The 19,988-nt window shown below is 45.0% G+C and overlaps 1 protein-coding gene across 1 annotated transcript in view; it reads right to left on the minus strand.

Annotated features, from left to right (window-relative positions):
- The window catches only part of LOC127570976 (rab effector MyRIP-like), a 380,937-nt gene that overhangs the window by 237,779 nt on the left and 123,170 nt on the right, over positions 1 to 19,988 (minus strand). The window contains exon 3 of the mRNA XM_052016945.1: positions 5,984 to 6,205. Within this exon, the coding sequence (XP_051872905.1) occupies positions 5,984 to 6,205 (222 nt within the window). The remainder of the gene's footprint in view (positions 1 to 5,983; positions 6,206 to 19,988) is intronic.

The following is a 19,988-nucleotide window of genomic DNA, read 5'->3' on the forward strand; positions in this document are numbered from 1 at the left end:
TCTCCCTCCCGCTCTAGAATCCTGTGGACCCGATCAGTGACATCCTGGACCCTGGCACCTGGGAGGCAACAAACCATCCGGGATTCATGATCACTGCCACAGAACCTCCTATCTGTTTCCCTGACTATCGAGTCCCCTATCACTACTGCCTTCCTCTTCTCCTCCCTTCCCTTCTGAGCAGCAGAACCGGTCCCAGTGCCACAGACCTGGCTACTGCTGCTAGGCCCCGGCAAGTCATCTCCCTCAACAGTCTCCAAAGCGGAAAACGTGTTACTGAGGGGAATAGCCTCCGGGGTCCTCTGCCCTATCTGCCTGTTTGTTTTCTTTTTCCTTTTCCCTCCCCTGACAGTCACCCTCCTATCTACTTCCTGGACTCCAGAATTACCTGCTCTAAGTGGGGTGACCGTCTCCCTATGTACAGTATCTACAAAACTCTCCCCCTCTCTGATGCTGCGCAGTGTTTGAAGCTGTAAGTCCAGCTCATCGATTTTGAGCCGAAGTTCCTCCAGCCTCAAGCACTTACTGCAGATGTGGCCATCATGGACTGCAGCAAGGTCCACGAGTTCCCACATCAAGCAGCTGCAGCACACCACCATGTCCTCCATCTGACCTAATTCCTTTTTTTCTCCCCCTAGTTTTTCCTACTTAAACATTTATCACAGATAACAGGTAAACCTTACCTTTACCTACCTACCAGCTACTCACCTGCCTTGCCCCTTTACGCCGAAGCCCCTTAAGCCAAAGCCCGACCACTCTGCTCCCTCTCACTCAGCTGCCCACTCTGACTCTGCCCACTGGATATGGCGGTTTGCCCCAATAACCAAGGTTCCCTAAACCTGTTAGCCTTGCATTTTATTCTAACAGGAACACACAGATTCTGTACTCTCAATATTTCACTTTTGAAGGCCTCCCACTTACCAAGAATCTCTTGGCCAGAAAATAACCTATCCCAATGCACACCTGGGAGATCCCTTCTGATGCTGTCAAAATTGGCCTTCCTCTGGATTAGAAACTTAACTCGCGGACCAGTCCTATCCTTCTCCATAGTTCTCTTGAAACTAATGGAATTACGATCACTAGATCCATAGTGTCACCTGCCCTGTCTCATTCCCTAAGAGGAGATCCAGTATCACACTCTCTCTAGTTGGGACCTCTACATATTGATTACGGAAACTTTCCTGAACACGTTTGACAAATTCTATCCCATTCAGTCCTTTTACAGTATGGGAGTCCCAGTCAATATGTGGAAAGTTAAAATCACCTACTATCACAACTTTATATTTCTTACAACTGTCTGCTATCTGTCTACAAATTTGCCCCTCTACATCCCATTGACTATTGGGAGGTCTATAATATAGTCCCATTAACGTGGTCATTCCTTTTTTATTCCTCAGTCCCACCCAAATTGCTTCAGTAGACAAGCCCTCCAGTATGTCCTCTCTGAGCACTGCTGTGACATTTTCCCTAATGAGTAATGCCACCCCTCCTCCTTTAATACTTCCCCCTCTATCATGTCTAAACATTGGAATCTTGGAACATTGAGCTGCCAGTCCTGCCCCTCCTGCAACCAAGTCTCAATAATGGCTACAACATCATAATTCCTCGTACGGATCCATGCTCTAAGTTCATCTGTCTTATCTACATTGAAGTAGGTGCAACTCAGAACATTAGTCCCACCATGCTCAACCTTTCGATTTCCATCGTTGCCTGTAGTCTTAACATCTACTATCCCCACAACCACTCCACTTGCTGCCCTGCCACTCTGGTTCCCACCTCCCTGCAACTCTAGTTTAACCCCCCCCCCACCCCCGGCCACCATTAAACACTTCATTTAATGCATTTGAGGCAATTTTTTTTGTCAGAGGAGGTCACGAGTCTTTGGAACTCTCTTCCTCGATAGAAGCAGAGTCTTTGATCATTTTAAATTAATTAATTTATTTATTGTGTTTGACGTCTCTGGGCCTGTACTTAGTGGAGCTCAGAAAGATGAGGGGTATCTCATTGAAACCTACTGGTTCCTGAAAGGCTTGGATAGAGTGGATGTGAAGAGGATGTTTCCATTAGTAGGAGGATCTAGAATCCAAAGGCACAGCCTCAGAATAATATTTCAAATGATCTTCACTGGAGGAATTTCTCAGCAGTAGGAAAGTGAGAAACAGAAGCAGTATAGTTTCTTTAGCCCTTCTACCTGCTCTAGCATTCAATAAGGTCTTTAAACCCAGCACCACTTTGTTGCACTAACCCTACAACAAGATTCCTTTACTACCTAAAAATCTATTGACCTGTGTCTTGAATATACAGTGACTAAGCTTCCACAGTCATGCAAAGATTCACTGTTCTCTGGGTGAAGGAGGATCTTCTTATCTCAGTTCTGAATGGCTGGTCCATCACTATGCACCTGTCTACATCAATGGTGCTGAGGCCGAGAGGGTTGGGAGCTTCAAGTTCCTGGGAGTGAACATCACCAACAGCCTGTCCTGGTCAAATCACGTAGATGCCATGGCCAAGAAAGCTCACCAACGCCTCTACTTCCTCAGGAGGCTAAAGAAATTTGGTTTGTCCCCTTTGATTCTCACCAACTTTTACCGATGCACCATAGAAAGCATCCTATCTGGATGTATCATGGCTTGGTACGGCAACTGCTCTGCCCAGGAACACAAGAAACTGCAGAGAGTTGTGGACACAGCCTAGCGCATAATGGACACCAGCCTCCCCTCCTTGGACTCTATCTTTACCTCTCGTTGTCTTGGTGAAGGAGCCAGCATAATCAAAGACCCCACCCACCCGGGACATTCTCTCTTCTCTTCTCTTCCAGGAGCTTGAGGGCACATATCACCAGACTTAAGGACAGCTTCTACCCCACTGTGATAAGACTATTGAACGGTTCCCTTATACGATGAGATGGACTCTGACCTCATGATCTACCTTGTTGTGACCTTGCACCTTATTGCACTGCACTTTCTCTTTACTCCGTACTGTTACTGTTGTTACCTGTACTACATCAATGCACTCTGTACTAACTCAATATAACTGCACTGTGCAATGAATTGACCTGCATGAATGGTATGCAAGACAAGCTTTTCACTGTACCTTGGTATAAGTGACAATAATAAACCAATACCAATACCCCTAGGTCTAGAAACCCCATCCGGGAAACTTACCCTGTATCTACCCTCTCAAGCCCCATAAGAGTGTTTTATGTCTCAATGAGACCACCTCACAGTGGCGCAACTAGTAGAGTTGCTGCCTCACAGTTCTAGCAACCCAGGTTCAATCCTGACCTCGGGTGCTTTCAGTGTGGAGTTTGCCTGTAACTGCATGGGTTTCCTCTGGGAGCTCCGGTTTCCTCTCACATCCCAAAGACGTACAGGTTGGTAGGTTAATCAGCCGCTGTAAATTGGCCCCCAGTGTGTAAATGAGCAGTAGAATCTGGGGGGAGTTGATGGGAATGAGGGGAGAATAAAATGGGATTAGTGCAGAATTGGTGTAAATGGGTGCTTGATGGGTGGCATTGACTCAGTGAACTGAGGGCCTGTTGCCATACCATGTGACTACATAAGCTCTCATTCTTCTAAACCGAAGAGTATAGACTCAGTCTGCTTGATCTATCCTTGCGGGATAAACCCACCCACTCCCTGTCCCCCCAGGAATCAATCAGATGAACCTTCATTGTAGTCCCTCTATCTCAAGTATATCCTTCCTTAGATATGGAGACCTGACCTATACACAATACTCCAGATGCAGTGTCACCAGGGCCCTATATAATTGCAGTGATACATCTTCATTCTGGTGCTCAAATCCCCTGAAATCCCTATGCAATAAAAGCCAACGTTCCATTTGCCTTCTTAATTGCCTCCTGTAGTTACATGTTAACATTCAGTGATTGGTGTACAAGGACACTCAGGTCCCTCTGAACACCTACACCATTCATTTTCTCATCTTGTATTTTTGCTATTGCTGCATCTTAAGAGAGAACTGCTTGAACTCACAGAAATCACATGGCCTTTACACTGAGACTTATTCCCTCAGGAAAACTGTAGCTTGTTCCATGATTTAAGAGAACTACAAGAAGCCCAGGGAGTTTGGAGAACAAGCTGCTATGGATGTTGCATCATTAAATCCTTTTTTGCGGACATTGCAGTCTGAAATCAACTCATTAGAACATAGCCCAAGTCAATTTGTCTTATTCTTAGGCCTATGACTTCTTCCAAAAGCTAGAATACCCTTAAGTAATGCCAAGGGAATTAGATATTTCAATAAATAATTTATAGTTCAATAAATAAAGGATAGAATATCTGCTAGAGACTTGTATTTGTTTTACTCAAGACAGTATAGCAATTAAACAACATGACTTTCGAAGCCCTCAATCATCAGTTGACTTAAGATGTCAACCCTTGGGAAGGAACCTCATAGAAAATGGTCCTTTTCCACATCCAGAAGCTGACGTAAAGAAAGAGGAAGCTTTGGAACAGAATCTGCCGGAACCTTCTCACAGTTCCTTCAAGCTTCTGAAACCTTCAAGTTATCAATACATGTTATTTTTACAACTTACAGAACCTGCTGGAAAACTTGCCCAGGCAAATTTTGTTTGAGCGTTTGAAAGCACCTATTATCCTGACAAGGTGACAAGGCTGAAGATTTAACAATATTTTGCATAGTATTAACTCTTTAACCAAGTGTCAGAATCCAATGCTTTACACACTCAAAGATTTGAAAGTTTTGTGACTATAATCAGTGATAAAATTTGGTAATGGCAGCCACTATTGTTAAAGTTCAAAAGTTTCAAACTAGATTAAGGGATCTGCATCAGTGTAGCTCTCAATGCATTTAATTCAGACATTCATAAGCTATTAGCAATATCATGGACTTACTGCCCTCATCAACAGAGTCTGTAAAATGTTACTGCTGGGAGGTCAGATAATCTCCAAGCATGAACATCTGCCCAATTATGAAGCAATTTCCAGTCTGGACAATCATTCTAACGTTGTATTAGGAGGCTAGAGGCAGAACAAGACCAATTCAATAGCTCATTCGCCCCCTTTCTGCTGTAAAACATTCCAGGATACTTCACAGGATCAACAATCAAACAAAAGCCACACTGAGCCAACAGGGATAATAGGTCAAAAGCTCGGGCAATGAGGCTTAAGGAAGGAATGCTAAGTTCCTTAGGACATTGGCTTTGGAAGGCACTACTGCTAATGGTAGAGTGATTAAACATGGCTATGTGATGGAGACTGAGGGTTAGTTGAACTTGGATATGGATAAAGGAAGACGCAAGGCCATGGAAACATTTGGAAACAAGAGGAAGAATTTTAAATCCAGATGTTGTTTGACCAGAAGCCCTTGTCGGTCAGGGAAACCAAAGGGCAGTAGAGTTTAATTACCTCAGGAATGTGCAAAGATAGGAACTAGCATGAACTTGGTGGGCTGAAAGGCCTCTTTCTATAATCTATGTCTACGATGCATGGTCTAAAACAGGATAGGGTTGAGCAACATTAAAGTGTTGGAAGTCACTTCTGGAACATATGACTGTAGCTTGTACCTGGGATGTGTGATTCCAGAGTTCGGAACACTGCACAAGAAACTGTTTTAACTGCGCTACTTGTCCAAACAATAAATTCATACAAACATTCTGGCATCTACTTCCATTTATCAGGACAATATTCCTGGGAGTTACAATTTTTATTTCATAGTTTAAGCAGTGAATAAGTAAATTAGTCAGCAGAGATTGTTCAGCAAGGAAACACCATCCAATGCAGTTTTAAAAAACTGTTTAAAGTTTCAGCAGGGAACTCATAAGCCCCAAGCTTGGTAAGATTGGCAATGACGGAGTAACTAGGGACACTCACAAGCCGATAGTTAGAGGAACGTCAAGATCCAGAGGGGTTTAGGGATGGAGGAGATTACCGTGACAGGCAAGGGTGAGACCATGGACAGAGTTAACCCTAGGTGAAGAGGGAGATGGGGAATGAAGGGCATGTACCTGGCCTGATGGCAGACCGTGCAGATCCAGGCCTTCTCCTTTTTGCTGTAGGCACCGCAGTTCTTGCAGATGTTGAACTTGCAGTCGGAACATGGGTGCTTGGTGTTGATTAGGAATGTAAAGGCACTGCAGCAGCGAATGCAGCAGTTCTCGTTGAACTTTTCCTGCTTGGAGAGGATTGTGCATTTGTTGCCCTCTTCGTTCAGTTTCTGCTTCAGCTCACTGAAAAATAAAACATAGCCATTCAAGAGTAAAGAGGTGATTTAATTCAGCATACACTGCACAGTGTTTCACTGAAAGCTCTTCCCAAAGTCACAGTTGTATAAGACATTGGTGAGGCTGCATTTGGACTATTGTGTTCAGTTTTGGTCACCCTGCCATAGGAAAGATGCTATAATGCTGGAAGGAGTGCAGATGAGACTTTTTTTTACAAGGACATATTGAAAAAAAAATTTTTTTTAATTTTATTTACAGCGTGGTAACAGGCCCTTCCGGCCCAACGAGTCCGCGCCGCCCATTTTAAACCCATATTAACCTACCTGTATGTCTTTGGAATGTGGGAGGAAACAGGAGCACCCGGAGGAAACCCACGCAGACACGGGAGGATGTACAAACTCCTTACAGACAGCGACGGGAATCGAACCCCAATCGCTGGCGCTGTAATAGCGTCGTGCTAACTGCTACGCTACCGTGCCGCCACGGTACCGTACCGTGTTGCCAGGACTTGAAGGACTGAATTACGGATAGAGGTTGAGCAGGTTTGGACATTTTTCATTGGAACATAGGAGAATTAGGTTTATAAAATCATGAGGGGCATAGACAGGATGAATGAACACATCCTTTCCAGGGTTGGGGACTCAAGAACTAGAGAGCATAGGTTTAAGATGAGAGGAGAGAAATTTAATAGGAAGCTGAAGAGCACCCAGAGTGTGGTCAGTATATGGAATGAGCTACCAGAGGAAGTGCTTGAGGCAGGTACATTAACAATATTTGAAAGGCACTTTGACAGGTACACGGATAGGAGAGGTTTAGAGGGCCAAACGTGGGCAAATGGGACTAGATTAAATGGGAATCTTGGTCGGCATGGACCAGTTGATCTTAAGGGCCTGTCTCCATGCTGTAGAACTCTAAGACACAGTTCCCTCTCATAAACAAACCTGAAATATTTGCAATAATAACGACAAAAGCAACCACATGTACATTTAAAAAGCTAGTGATAGATATTCACTATCCATGAGTCAGCAGGCTTTTTGCTAAACTCAGCTTTTCAGCACAGCAGAAGAAACTGTCTAAGGTTCAATATGTTTATTGTTAATCTTTAACTAGTGTTATTTATCCATCCTCTTGAGAAACAATACAGTCCAGGCTCAGCAAGCCTATTGTTAACTTAACTAAGACTGCAATCTAATCAGAAGAAACAACATTGCCTATGCTAACCTGAAGCTCCTGCCATCTGACCTGATCAATGCACTTGTGAAAACATCACATGCAGACAAGGTTGTCACTAGATGACTGGCAAAAAAATATATAAATATTAGAGGGCAGTAAGGGTGGGGAGAAGTTAGAGAGATGAAGACATGGAGTCCACTCCTCAGCCTCGACCCAAGAAGGATCTCTTCCCAGAGCCTTCTTTCTGCAACGGATGACTTGTTCATCCGCAACTCATTGGTATGGTTTTCTAGTCTGTAAGAATTGTGCTTGTGTTTAGAAATCCTTTGTAGAACTATAATGTCAGTTAGAAATTCCTCCTCAAAATAAATGTGCTCTAATTACAATAAAATAACTGTGTTCATTCTGTTTCGTTGGCTGGAAGCATCTCCTCCTTGGTTGGTGGGGGGGGGGGGGGGATAAACCAACACTTGAAATAGTGACTATTGACAGCTTAAACCCCTTCAGAAAAGAGACTAAAATAGCTAAGTAAGTTATTCTTGGCACTATTGGTTGATATAGTATAATCTCCCGAAAGTGAGGATACTGATAGACACCTATAAGACTTAAGGTCTTGGCCTAAGTTTAGGACTCTAGAACCGGTACACTCAATATCGTCACCTCAACAGCATCTTTCTAGAGTGATTATTACTTACTAATAATTATTTTAAGAATTGCTTTTAATTTTTTTTTAAATAGCTTGACAGCATTATTGTAGAATGATTTTTCAAGAAGATTTCAGGCAGCATCTGCAGTGAGAGGAAGGGCTTTAGAGGTTGCTGCCTTATTTTGTGGCCATTTGGATTAATTGGTGCTGCCAATAATAGTTATTATTACCTTTTGTTGCAAAGGCTATAGATTTCCACAGAGTTTGATAAAAACTTCGAATCACACATCCTACTGCCCCTTTTATTCATCATCGTGTTATCTGGCACTACAAATGTGCCATATGGATAAACTAAGAAGGGATCTGGCAGCTCAGAACTGGGCATCCATGAGATGTTGTGGAGCATCAGCAGAAATGTTCACCCCCACAATCTGTAACTCCATGGCCCAGCACATCTCTCATTCTGCCATTATTGTCAAGCCAGGTTCAATAAAGAGCACAGCAGGGTGTGCTGGGAAGCAGAACCAGATGTAGCTAAAAAAGATGAGGTGCCATCCTCGTGAAGCCACAACACAGGACTACATGTGTGCTCAACAGCAAAACCAGCATGCAATAGGTGAAGCAATCTCACAGCCTCTGGATCCAGTTCAAGCACTACAACCTCACCCCATCTTGTCATGAATGGCGTTGGGAAATTAAACAGCTGCAAGAGGGGGCTCCAATAACATCCCCATTGTCAACACCCCCAAGTCGCTGCTAGAGACAAGGCTGAAGCATTCACAACCATGCTCAGCTAGAAGTGCCAAGTGGACTATCTCTGCTTCCTACTGAGATCCCCACCATTACAGAATCCAGTCTCCAGCCAATTCAATTCACTCTACTTGATATCAAGAAACACTAGATGAAGCAAAGGCTGTGGGACCAAATGACATCCCAACTGTACTACTGAAGACCTGCACTCTGGATATGGCTGCACCACCAGCCAAGTTGTTTCAGTGCATTTACTTTGTCATATGATGGATGCTTAATAAGGTCAGAGATGGTGATGTTCACAGAAGATTCCACAATGCTCAATTCCATTCACAGTTCCTCAGCAAGTGATGCAGGCTGTGTCTGCATGCAGCAAGACTTGGACAATATTCACGCACGAGTTGGTAATTGGCAAGTGACATTTGTGCTGCACGTGTTACATCCAACAAGAGAGCCAAACCATCAACCCTTGACATTCAATGGCATTACCATTGCCATGTCCCTCACCACCAACATCTGGGGGCTCACCATTGACCAAAAAACTGGTTACAAGAGCAGGTTAGAGGCTGGGTACCCTGTGGTGAGTGAGTGAGTGACTCCCTCCTGACATCCTCTGGGCTGTATTTTAATTCATCTTCAGGATCTGGGCATCACTGGCAAGACCAGCATGTATTACCTTTCCCTAGCTGCCCTCGAGAAGGTGGGGGTGAGTGACCTCAAACCACTACAGCCCTTCTGGTGAAGGTGCTCCCACAGTGCTGATGGGGAAGGGGGATTCCAGGAATCAGATCCAGTGATGATGGAAGACTGTCGATGTATTCCGAAGTCCAGATGGTAATCAACTTGGGAGTGGAACCTGTAAGAGGTAGCGTTCCCATGCACCTGCTGCCCTCATACTTCCAGGTGGGAGAGGTCGCAGGTTTGGGAAGTGCTGTCTACAAAGAAAAAGTCAGTAGTGCAATGGAACTCTCTCCACTTGCCTGGATGGGTTCAGCTCCAACAACTCTCAAACTCAACACCTCACAGGACAAAACATCTCACTTGATTAGCACGCCATCCACCAGCCTAAACATTCATTCTCTCCACCACCAGCACAGATGGCTGGAGAATGTACCATCTACAAAACACACTGCAGTTACTCACCCAGACTACTCCAGTACACCTCCCAAAGGAGATGGGTGATAAATGCTGGTCCCGCCAACAATGTCCAGATCCCAAAGATGAATCAAAACAAAATACAGCAATAACATACTGATGTCACATCTTTATTGTAGCACATATCCAACACAAGAATGTTATGCTACAAAATTTGACACTGAACCACAAAAGAAGATGAGATTTTAAAGACTGCATTGTTGTTTAACTAATGCAGATCAGTAAGCACGGGTGACATTGGACATCAATAGCAGAGCTTGAGAGACCAGTTTATTGAAAGCCAGGCAAGGGAAGATGCTGGGGGTTTGGAGTAGCCTAGAGATATGGTTAAAAGTTTCAGTAGCAAAAGAGTTGAGGTAATGATGGAATTGGGTGGTGCTGCAAGGGGACAAAGGAGGTGAAAATAGGCAGCCCAGTATTGGCACAGGTGGAAGTCAGAGAGGTACAACAAGTAACAGGCCCTTCAGCCTACTGAGAACCTGCAAACCAAGCACCCATTTACACTAATGCCATTTTATTCTCCCCACATTCTCACTAAAACCACACCAGATTCAGTCATCTACACACTAGGGGCAATTTACAGCAGTCAATTAACCTACCAGCCCTCATGTCTTTGGGATGTGGGAGGAAACTGGAGCACCCAGTGGAAACCCACACATTCACAAAAAGAGCGTGCAAACTCCTATCCTGACCTCTGGTCACTGGGGTTGTAACCGTTTTGATTTCCTGCGGTTTATTTAAGCTTGACAGCAACAGACTTTTAGACATTATGGGAATCACAGAATGGGGGAATTAGTTGGGTTCCAAACATAGGGGTCAGTTATGATCCGACTGAATGGTGAAGCAGGCTTGAATTGAAGCATTCTTTTTTTTTGCAAACTCTTGATGTAAGGAAGTCCCATCAGATGGCCCATCATAGTTTTAAGGCTGCTCCATCTTTCCACAACTGAAGCAGCATCCATCAACATTTCCCAATTAAAATATTACTGCAAATGCTGGAAATCTGAAATAAAAGTGCGGGAAACACTCCTCTGTTCTCCCTCTACAGATGCTGCCTGACCTGAGTCTAGAGGCACCACTGCCTTCTCACGGCAACTGGAGATGGACAGCAGTCTACCACTGATGCATGAAAAGATGGAAACCCTGGACGATTCACCAACCAGATCTTGCCCCACTTGGTTGTGGTTACTTTCCACTATGATTGATGATGGTCTGGTTTCATGTCCATCAAACACTGGAATAGCAGTCAAAGTTGGGTTTGAACTGTGGCTTTGCAACAGAGCATGATCTAACAATGATAACATGAACCATTGTTAGTTCAGCAGCAACTTGAAAGCCAGAGTTCATGCTGTCAATGCCAGCAGGGATTATTGTAAACACAGTTTAATATATTAGCATGCTGGGAGCAGTATAATAACAATTTTTGAGATTAGTGATTGCTCCGGAGCCTAATGTAACCTGCTTCTTACATTATGTGAGCCATGCTTCAATGATTCATAGACATAAGAATAAGCAGGATGGATGATTCAGTCTTCAAACTCACCCATTAGGCAAGACAATGATTGTTTCTGTGCCTCGTCCACCTTCCCCCTAATCCTCTACTTCCCTTAGTGTCTAATTTTGCCCAAGACCCTAAGAAATTGCAGAGAGCTGTGAACGCAGTCCAGTCTATCATGGAAACCAGCCTCCCCTCCATTGACTCTGTCTACACTTCCCACTGCCTCGGGAAAGCAGCCAACATAATCAAAGACCCCTCCCACCCTGGTCATTCTCTCTTCTCCCCCCTCCCATTGGGCAGAAGATACAAAAGCTTGAGAATACGCACCAGCAGGCTCAAGGACAGCTTCTATCCTGTTGATATAAGACTCTTGAATGGACCTCTTGTATGATTAAGATAAACTCTTGATCTCTCAATCTACCTCACTGTGGCTCTTGCATTTCATTTGTTTACCTGCACTGCACTTTCTCTGTAACTGTAACATTATGTTTTTCCCTTCGTACTACCTCTACATTCTGATGTAATGAAATGATCTGTCTGGATACATGCGAAACAAGAGTTTTTCACTGTATCTTGGTACATATGACAATAATAAACCAATTACATATATCCAATTCCTAAGCAACCAAAGCTGTTTGGAAGTAGAAAATTCCAAAGTTTAAATAATTTTCCCCTCATCACAAACCTAAATACCTGGTTCCTAATTGTAGCCACAGCTCCGCATTCTCCAGTCTAAGGAGAACCCCTCAACATCTACCCTGTCAGAATCTTCTTTATCTCAGCGGTACTACCCCTCAGTTTTCTAAACTCCAGCCTCTAGACCAACATCACTTAACCTCATCTCTACCTCCTGGCCCCAGGAATTAAGCTGGTGAATCTATGCTGCATTATCTACAGGGTAGTACATCTTTGGATTTGTCACAAAGTCATGGAATCATAGAGTAATACAGCATGGAAACAGGCCCTTCGGCCCAACTTGTCCATGTCAACCATGATGCCCATCTAAGCTTGTCCCATTTGATTGCATTTGGCTCATTTCCCTCTAAACCCCTTCCTATCCATGTACCTGTCCAAGTGTCTTTCTTTAGGTATGGGGACTAAAACTGCACACAATACTCTCAGGGTGATCTCACCAATTCCCTGAGCAATCTCTGAAAAATCTCTTTGGGTTTACATTCCAACCCTCTTCCTAATTTACTTGTTGCACTTACTTATTGCCCTGATATTTACTCACCTTTTGCCAGCAGGTTGGAAGAGCACAGCTGGCATGTTGCCCCTGGCATGGCAGGGTGTTGCAGTGTAGGCGCAGAGAAATGGGCTGGAGGTCGATGGCAGCACACCTGGCCTCTCACTCTGCCTCTAGACTCAACATATAGAGTCCAGGAATGGTCCCAAGTAGAGAGAACAATATCGAGCCCTCAAACTGCCCCACGGCCACTGCTGATGCCTCTATTTAGACCATTAAACCATAAGATATAGGAGCAGAATTAGACTATTTGGCCCATTGAGTCTGCTCTGCCATTCAATCATTGCTGATTTTGTTTTTCAACCCCATTCTCCTGCCTTCTCCCTGTAACCCTTAACCCACTGACTCATCAAGAACCTATCAATCTCTGCCTTAAATATACCCAATGACTTGGCCTCCACAGCTCTCTGTGGCAATGAATTCCACAGATTAATCACCCTCTGGCTGAAGAAATTCCTCATCTCAGTTTTAAAGGGATGTCCATTTATTCTAAGGCTGTGCCCTCGGATCCAAGGCTCTTCTAGTAATGGAAACATCTGCTCTATGTCCACTTTATCCAGGCCTTTCAGTATTTGGTAGGTTTCAATGAGATTCCCCCCCTATTCCTTCTGAGCTCCACCGAGTACCAGCCCCAGAGCCATCAAACACTCCTCATACATTAAGCTCTCAAGGTGATCTCACCAATTCCCTGAGCAACTCCTGGGATCATTCTTGTGAACCTCCTCTGGACCTTGTCCAGGACCAGCACATCCTTCCTTATATACGGCGCCCAAAATTGCTCACAATATTTCAAATGCGGTCTGGCTGATACCTCATAAAGCCTTAGCAGTACATCCTTGCTTTTGTGTTCTAGTCCATTTGCATGGGGTTACTGACCCCAATGAAAAAGATACAGTAGGGTAAACTGGCAGCAGGACCTCGGCATGACCCACCAAGACCTGGTCACTGCTTGTGGACTACTCCACTTCTTGGGATGAGGCCTTCAGGGAATTGGAGTCACTCAGCTGGAAGCAGCCAGTGTGGCTATGCGAATTCCTGGGTAATGAGGGAGAGGGTGGGTGGGCAACAAAACTGATCGAGGTGAAAAGGATTTCCTCACCACTGGTGGCAGGGTACACCTCTATGTCTTGACCAGTGCCATGGCAGGGAGCTGGAAGAAAATCAACCAATCGTTGGAGGGGATGCTTGACTTGGGGGCTAGAGAGAGGCCTAGAGGGAAAAGGATTGCAATGCAACAACTTAAATATTCTTCACATCACAGTGGGCAGTGCTATGGTAATTGTGCCTGCTCGAAGGCCTTATGGGTTAGTCCTTGGTGCCCTGCTCTCTACTTTGCCCAAGGACTGTCCTTGCCCAGTGTAGGATTCTGCTTAAATTGTGTCTCCCTCAGCTGTGCAAACAGGGTGGGGTTTGACTGTGCTGCAATCTACAGTTGACTGGCAAGAATTGGGTTCCTTCACAGGAGCCTGGAAGAACCAATGAAGGGTGAGAGCGGAAAGATTTAAAAAGGACTTGAGGGGCAACTTTTTCACACAGAGCACAGTGATTTTATGGAACAAGCGACCAGAGGAAGTGGTTGCGGTAGGTACAATAATTTAAAAAGCCCTTGAATAAGCAGCCAACCACCACCCCCAGCGGGGCTTTGGGCTGAATGCAGGAAATTGGGACTAGATGGGTGGGCACCATGGTTGGCATGGACTGGTTGGGCTGAAGGGCCTGTATCCATGCTGTAATGCTCTATGGCTCTAAGGGCCAGGTCAAGCCCCACCCCATCTGACTCATGAACCAACACATCAATGTCTTCTCCACCAATATCTCTGTTCCCATTGATGTGAATAACCCAGAAATTGGTTGATTTTCTTCCAGCTCCCTGCCATGGCACTGGTCAAGACATAGAGGTGTACCCTGCCACCAGTGGTGAGAAAATCCTTTCCATTTTGATCAGTTTTGTTGCCCATCCACCCTCTCCCTCATTACCCAGGAATTCCCATGGCCACACTAGCTGCTTCCGGCTGAGTGACTCCAATTCCCTGGAGGCCTCATCCCAAGAAGTGGAGTAGTCCACAAGCAGTAACCAGGTCTTGGGTAGGTCAACATTTCGGGCCAGGACCCTTCTTCAGGACTGAAGATAGGAAAAGGGCGGAATATATAGGGGGACAAAATATAGGGGAGAAAACTCCCCCCCAATATAAAGGGACAGGGGAAAAGCAGAGCAGTGATAGGTGGACAAAAGAGGGGAGGCGGGGTGGGCACAAGGTGGTGATAGGTAGATACAGGTAAGAGATAGTGATAGGCAGGTGGGGGGAGGAGGGGAGTGGGAGGGGGAGTTGAAGTGACTGGCAACGGGGAGATGCAGATCGCGGTTACGGACAGAGTGCAGGTGTTCTACGAAATGGTTACCTAGCCTGCGTTTGGTCTCACCAATGTAGAAATGGCATCCTCCCCCTCCCACTCCATCACTGATATGTCAGTTCTCAGCCTCCTCCACTGCCAGGAGAAGTCCAAACGCAAACTGAAGGAACAACACCTCATTTTCCGTCTTGGGACCTTACAGCCTAATAGAATGAACATCAAATTCTCCCACTAAGTAAACCCACTTCCTCCCACCTTGCCTCTTCTTTTCTTCCCTTTTCTAGCCTCTCTCTTTTCTCTCCTCACCTTTTTTTCTCTCCTTTTCCTCTCCCCTCCCCCCATGCCACCTGGCTCCATACCTTTGACCTATCCCTCAGTGGGTCTGCTCCCCCCCACACCTGCCTATCACTATCTCTCACATGCATCTACCTATCACCACCTTGTGCCCACCCTGCCTCTTTTGTCCACCTATCAATGTTCTGCTTTTCCATCCTATATATTGGGCTTCCCCTTTTCCTATCTTCAGTCCTGAAGAAGGGTCCTGACCCGAAACGTTGACTGCCTGTTTTTCTCCACAGATGCTGCCTGGCCTGTTGAGTTCCTCCAGCATCTCGTTTTTTTCATCTAGATTGCATGTGCAGTCCTCTGTTTCTCTTCCACAGGGGTTACAGTGTTAAGTGTGTCAATGAGGGTGGCAGTAGATGAGTCAATTCACTTGCTGAATGTGTAGCATCGAAACCAGCGTAAATCGAGCTGAAACCCTACTGCCCTCTGGCCTCCACACACTTTCCCAGGACACATAGAGAGGACAGTCAGCCCTGGAGTTGTACTATAAGGTTGAGTTTTGGTGAGTGCCTGAAGGAACAGAGAACACCAAATGCAGGACACTAATGTGGTCCCCTCTGTACTGGAAAAACCAAGAACAGATTGGGTGATTGCTTTGCAGACACCCACGTTCAGTCCACAGGAGTGACCCGGAGCTTCCCGTTGCCTGTCACTTTAATTCCCCATCCCACTCTGACCTCTGTCTGTGGCCTCTGCCACTGTTACAACAAGCCTGAGGAACAACATCTCATCTGTCTGGGCACATTGCAGCCTGCAGAACTCAATACTGAATTCTACAGCTTTAGGTAACTTGATCTTTCTCTCTGTGTCAGGACTGACCATTTCTGCCAGTCATCCATCTGTGATTTTGGCTCAGTTTTTTTTCTCTCCATTACGCTAGTCTGGGTTGCTGAGCATTTACCACAGCCACGCTATTAGCAACACATAACACAGACAAAGCATAATCTCCCCCTGCCACATTTAACCCATCTGGTCTTGCCCTCTCAGAGCTATTCCCTCTGTCCGACCCATCCCTCACCCACCTTCTCCGCTACTGAAAACTAAATCTTTCTTCTTTCCCAGTTCTGATGCAGATTTCAGACCTGACACGTTAACTGTTTCTCTTCCCACAGATTCTGCCTGGCCTGAGTGTTTCCAGCATTTTCTATTTTTATTTTATTAAGAATGTAATATGTGCAGTAATACCAGTCAGGCTCAGGGAAGGGAGGTGTTAAGTAGTGGCTGCAAAGCCAGCATAAAAACAAAACCACAAGGCTGTCTGTACATGGGGATCCGTTTAAGCTGCCTGTGTGCAAGTGACAAAGCCATGTGTAGGACAGGTGCCAATACAGATCAGTGATCATCAGGCTGAGGACATGATGGAGAAGACGTAGAGGACACAAGAATGCATCACTGTAGCTTCCAGAGGCAAATGCCAATTACAGTTTGACACTTGGACCAGTCCCAGTGGATCAGGGACCATATTTCTATTAGTTGTAAAATAATTATGGAGAAAGATAGAACTGGTCCACAAGTTAAAGTCCTAAATTGGGGCAAGGATAATTCTGATGGCATTAGACAGGATCTTGCAAAGGTTGATTGGGAGAGGCTGTTTACAGGTAAAGGGATTTTAATGGGATGCTTTCAAAAGTGAGATAGGATGGGTGGGTATATGGGATAAGCTGTCAGAGAAAGTGGTGGAGGCAGGTACAATTATGACACTTAAAAAGGTACTTGAACGGGTATGTGGATAGGAAAGGTTTAGAGGGATATGGGCCAAATGTGGGCAAACGGAACTAGCTTAAGCAGGCATATTGGTTGGCATGGACAAGATGGGCTGAAGGACCTGTTTCCATGCAGTAAAACTCTATGACTCTATAATGAGCCGCAAGGCTGGTGATCTGAAGGAGAATCCTCGTGGAGGGACAGAGGAGGTTTAGGGAGATGTTTCTTGAAGGAACCCCAGAATTCAATGCCTTGGCAGCTGAAAGCAAACCCACTAATGGCAAAGTTGTTTCTATTTGTGATGAGCAAGAGGCCAGAATCGGAGGAGTTCAGAATTAATCCGAAGTTGCATAGCAGAGGGTGAAATCGCAACAGGAAGGGGCGAGAACAGGACATCCGAGAAGAGGGAATTTTAAATAGTGGCATTCGTTAACAGGCCAGAAGTGGTTCAATGAGACACAAACATATAGATTAATCAAAGAAAGAATTTCTGATTTTTCAGAATCCACCCAAGTTACCCAGCTCAGCTCTCATGTGCATACTTGGATATGAAAAGCAAAAATAGTGGGGGTACTGAACAGAAAGCTCTGCCCACAAATGAACTGGAGCAAACAATAGGTACCTGCAGAAAAACAGCTTCTGGTCACCAGCACTGCACCACTCCAGGACTGACAGCCCGTTGGCTGTACTCCCCTGCCTACAGTTAGATCCACTGACCACAGAACCAAACGCACTGCGCCAAGTACATCAAAGCCTGTGCTTTCCTGTGTCTCTGTGAATGATCAAAGGCAAATGTTTCCTCCAGCATCTGCTTAGAAAATCGATGACTGCTGGCTAAATTTCTGCTGGTGAATTTTTGAATAAATTATGCTTACTTATTTTCATGGATAACTTTTGAAGTTGCTTTCCAGGGAGGGTAGGAATCGCAGTCACACTGGCAATGACCTTTCCAGAAACAACTGCACCTGCTGTGGTCTCTGGCGGAAGCTCGGCACTGGTGTCCAATTTAGAGTCATGCCCTAGACTGCAAGAAACTGCAGAGAGTTGTGGACACAGCTCAGCACATCACGAAAACCAGCCTCACCTCCAAGGACTCTGTCTACACTTCTCACTGCCTCAGTAAAGCAGCCAGCATAATCAAAGACCCCACCCACCCAGGTCATTCACTCTTCTTCCCCCTTTCATCGGGCAGAAGATACAAAAGCTTGAAAACACGTTCCACCAGGCTCAAAGGCAACTTCAATCCCGCTGTTATAAGGTTCTTGAACAGGCTTCTTGTATGATAAAGATGAACTCTTGATCTCCCGATCTACCTTGTCATGGCCCTTGCACCTTATTTGTCTACTTGCACTGCATTTTCTCTATAACTGTAACTATAACACTATATTCTGCATTTTGTTTTTGGCTTTTCCTTTGTACTACCTCAATATACTAATGTTTGGAATGATCTGCATGTGACAATAATAAATCAATTACCCTGTGGTGTAGTGTAAAGCCAGTTCTGAGTGCACTCTTCACCAGGGGACTGAGAGAATAAGGAATTGGGACCAACAGTATCTGGCTCTTCCTGCATCTCATCTTTACTGTAACTGAATTCTGATTTCACAGGCTTCACCTGGAGGAAACAGAACACATCACCAGTTCAGGGAAGAACATGCAACTTTATTGAAGCAGATCTACAGTCCTACTCCAAGCAGGACACAGAAGCCTCATACCCCAGGGTGCAAGTACCACCCAGAACAATTAGACTGTTAGCCTGACATCCAGTACTGGATGGCCAGAAATTTATTTCAGTTAAATGATGAGAAGGCCAACATTGGCCTCCATCACAAGCTCCATTCTTTAGCCAGCAGGTTCACAACCTTGGTACCTGGCCCCTGACGAGCCTCAGACTCCACATCCATACCATTCCTAACACCTCCCATCTCTCCCTCACTGCTGCCGAAACCCTCATCCACACCATTGTTACTTCTCGACTTGACTATTCCTGAACAGCATGTCCCATTCCCTATAAATGTGCCTGCGTCCTAACTCGTACAAAGTCATGGTAACCAATTACCTCACGCCTGGTAAGTTATGCGAACTCCCAGCTGATGCCTCAAGTTTAAAATTCTCATCCTTGTTTTCAAACCCCTCCATGGTTTCACTTTTCCTTCTCTCCTTCATCTCCACCACTTCTACAACCCTTTGCAATATCAGTCCTCCACTAATGCACACTTCATGAACATCGAATTTTAATTACCCCTGAATTCTTTCTCTAAAGACCTCTCTACTTCTCTTCCATTTTTTAAAAAAGAATGAGGCTTCTTTAAACCTCTTTCATTGACAAACCTTTGATCACCTCATAATATGATTCAGTGTTAAGTGTTCTGTTGTTTCCATCAGTGTGAATTTGTGAGTTTGATACAGTTGGGCTGTCACCACAATATAACAACTCCCTACATTCTTTCCTTATGTCTCAATGCCATGACATTACAGCTTTGCCCTGCTGCTGTTATCACTTGTTCTTTCCTCTCCACCTTGCATCAGTTATACACAGAATGCAGAACAGTACAGGACAGGACAGGACAGGCCCTTCGGCCCACAATGTCTGTGCTGAACATGATGCCGAACTAAACTAAATTTCTTCTGCCTGCACATGATCTATATCCCTCCATTCCCTGTATATTCATGTGTCTATCTAACAGCCTCTTAAACACACTATCATATTTGCTTCCACCACCACCCCTGGCAGCCCATTCCAGGCACCCACCACTCTCTGTGTAAAAATCTTGCCCCACATATCTCTTTTAAACTTTCCCACTCTCACTTTAAATGCACACCCTCTAGTACTTGGCATTTCCACCCTGGGAAACAAATTTTGACAATCTACCCTATCTATGCCTCTCATAATCTTATAAACCTATCAGGTTTCCCCTCA

The sequence above is a fragment of the Pristis pectinata genome, chromosome 5 (genome assembly GCF_009764475.1).
Source record: "Pristis pectinata isolate sPriPec2 chromosome 5, sPriPec2.1.pri, whole genome shotgun sequence".
In the NCBI taxonomy this organism is placed as follows: Eukaryota; Metazoa; Chordata; class Chondrichthyes; order Rhinopristiformes; family Pristidae; genus Pristis; species Pristis pectinata.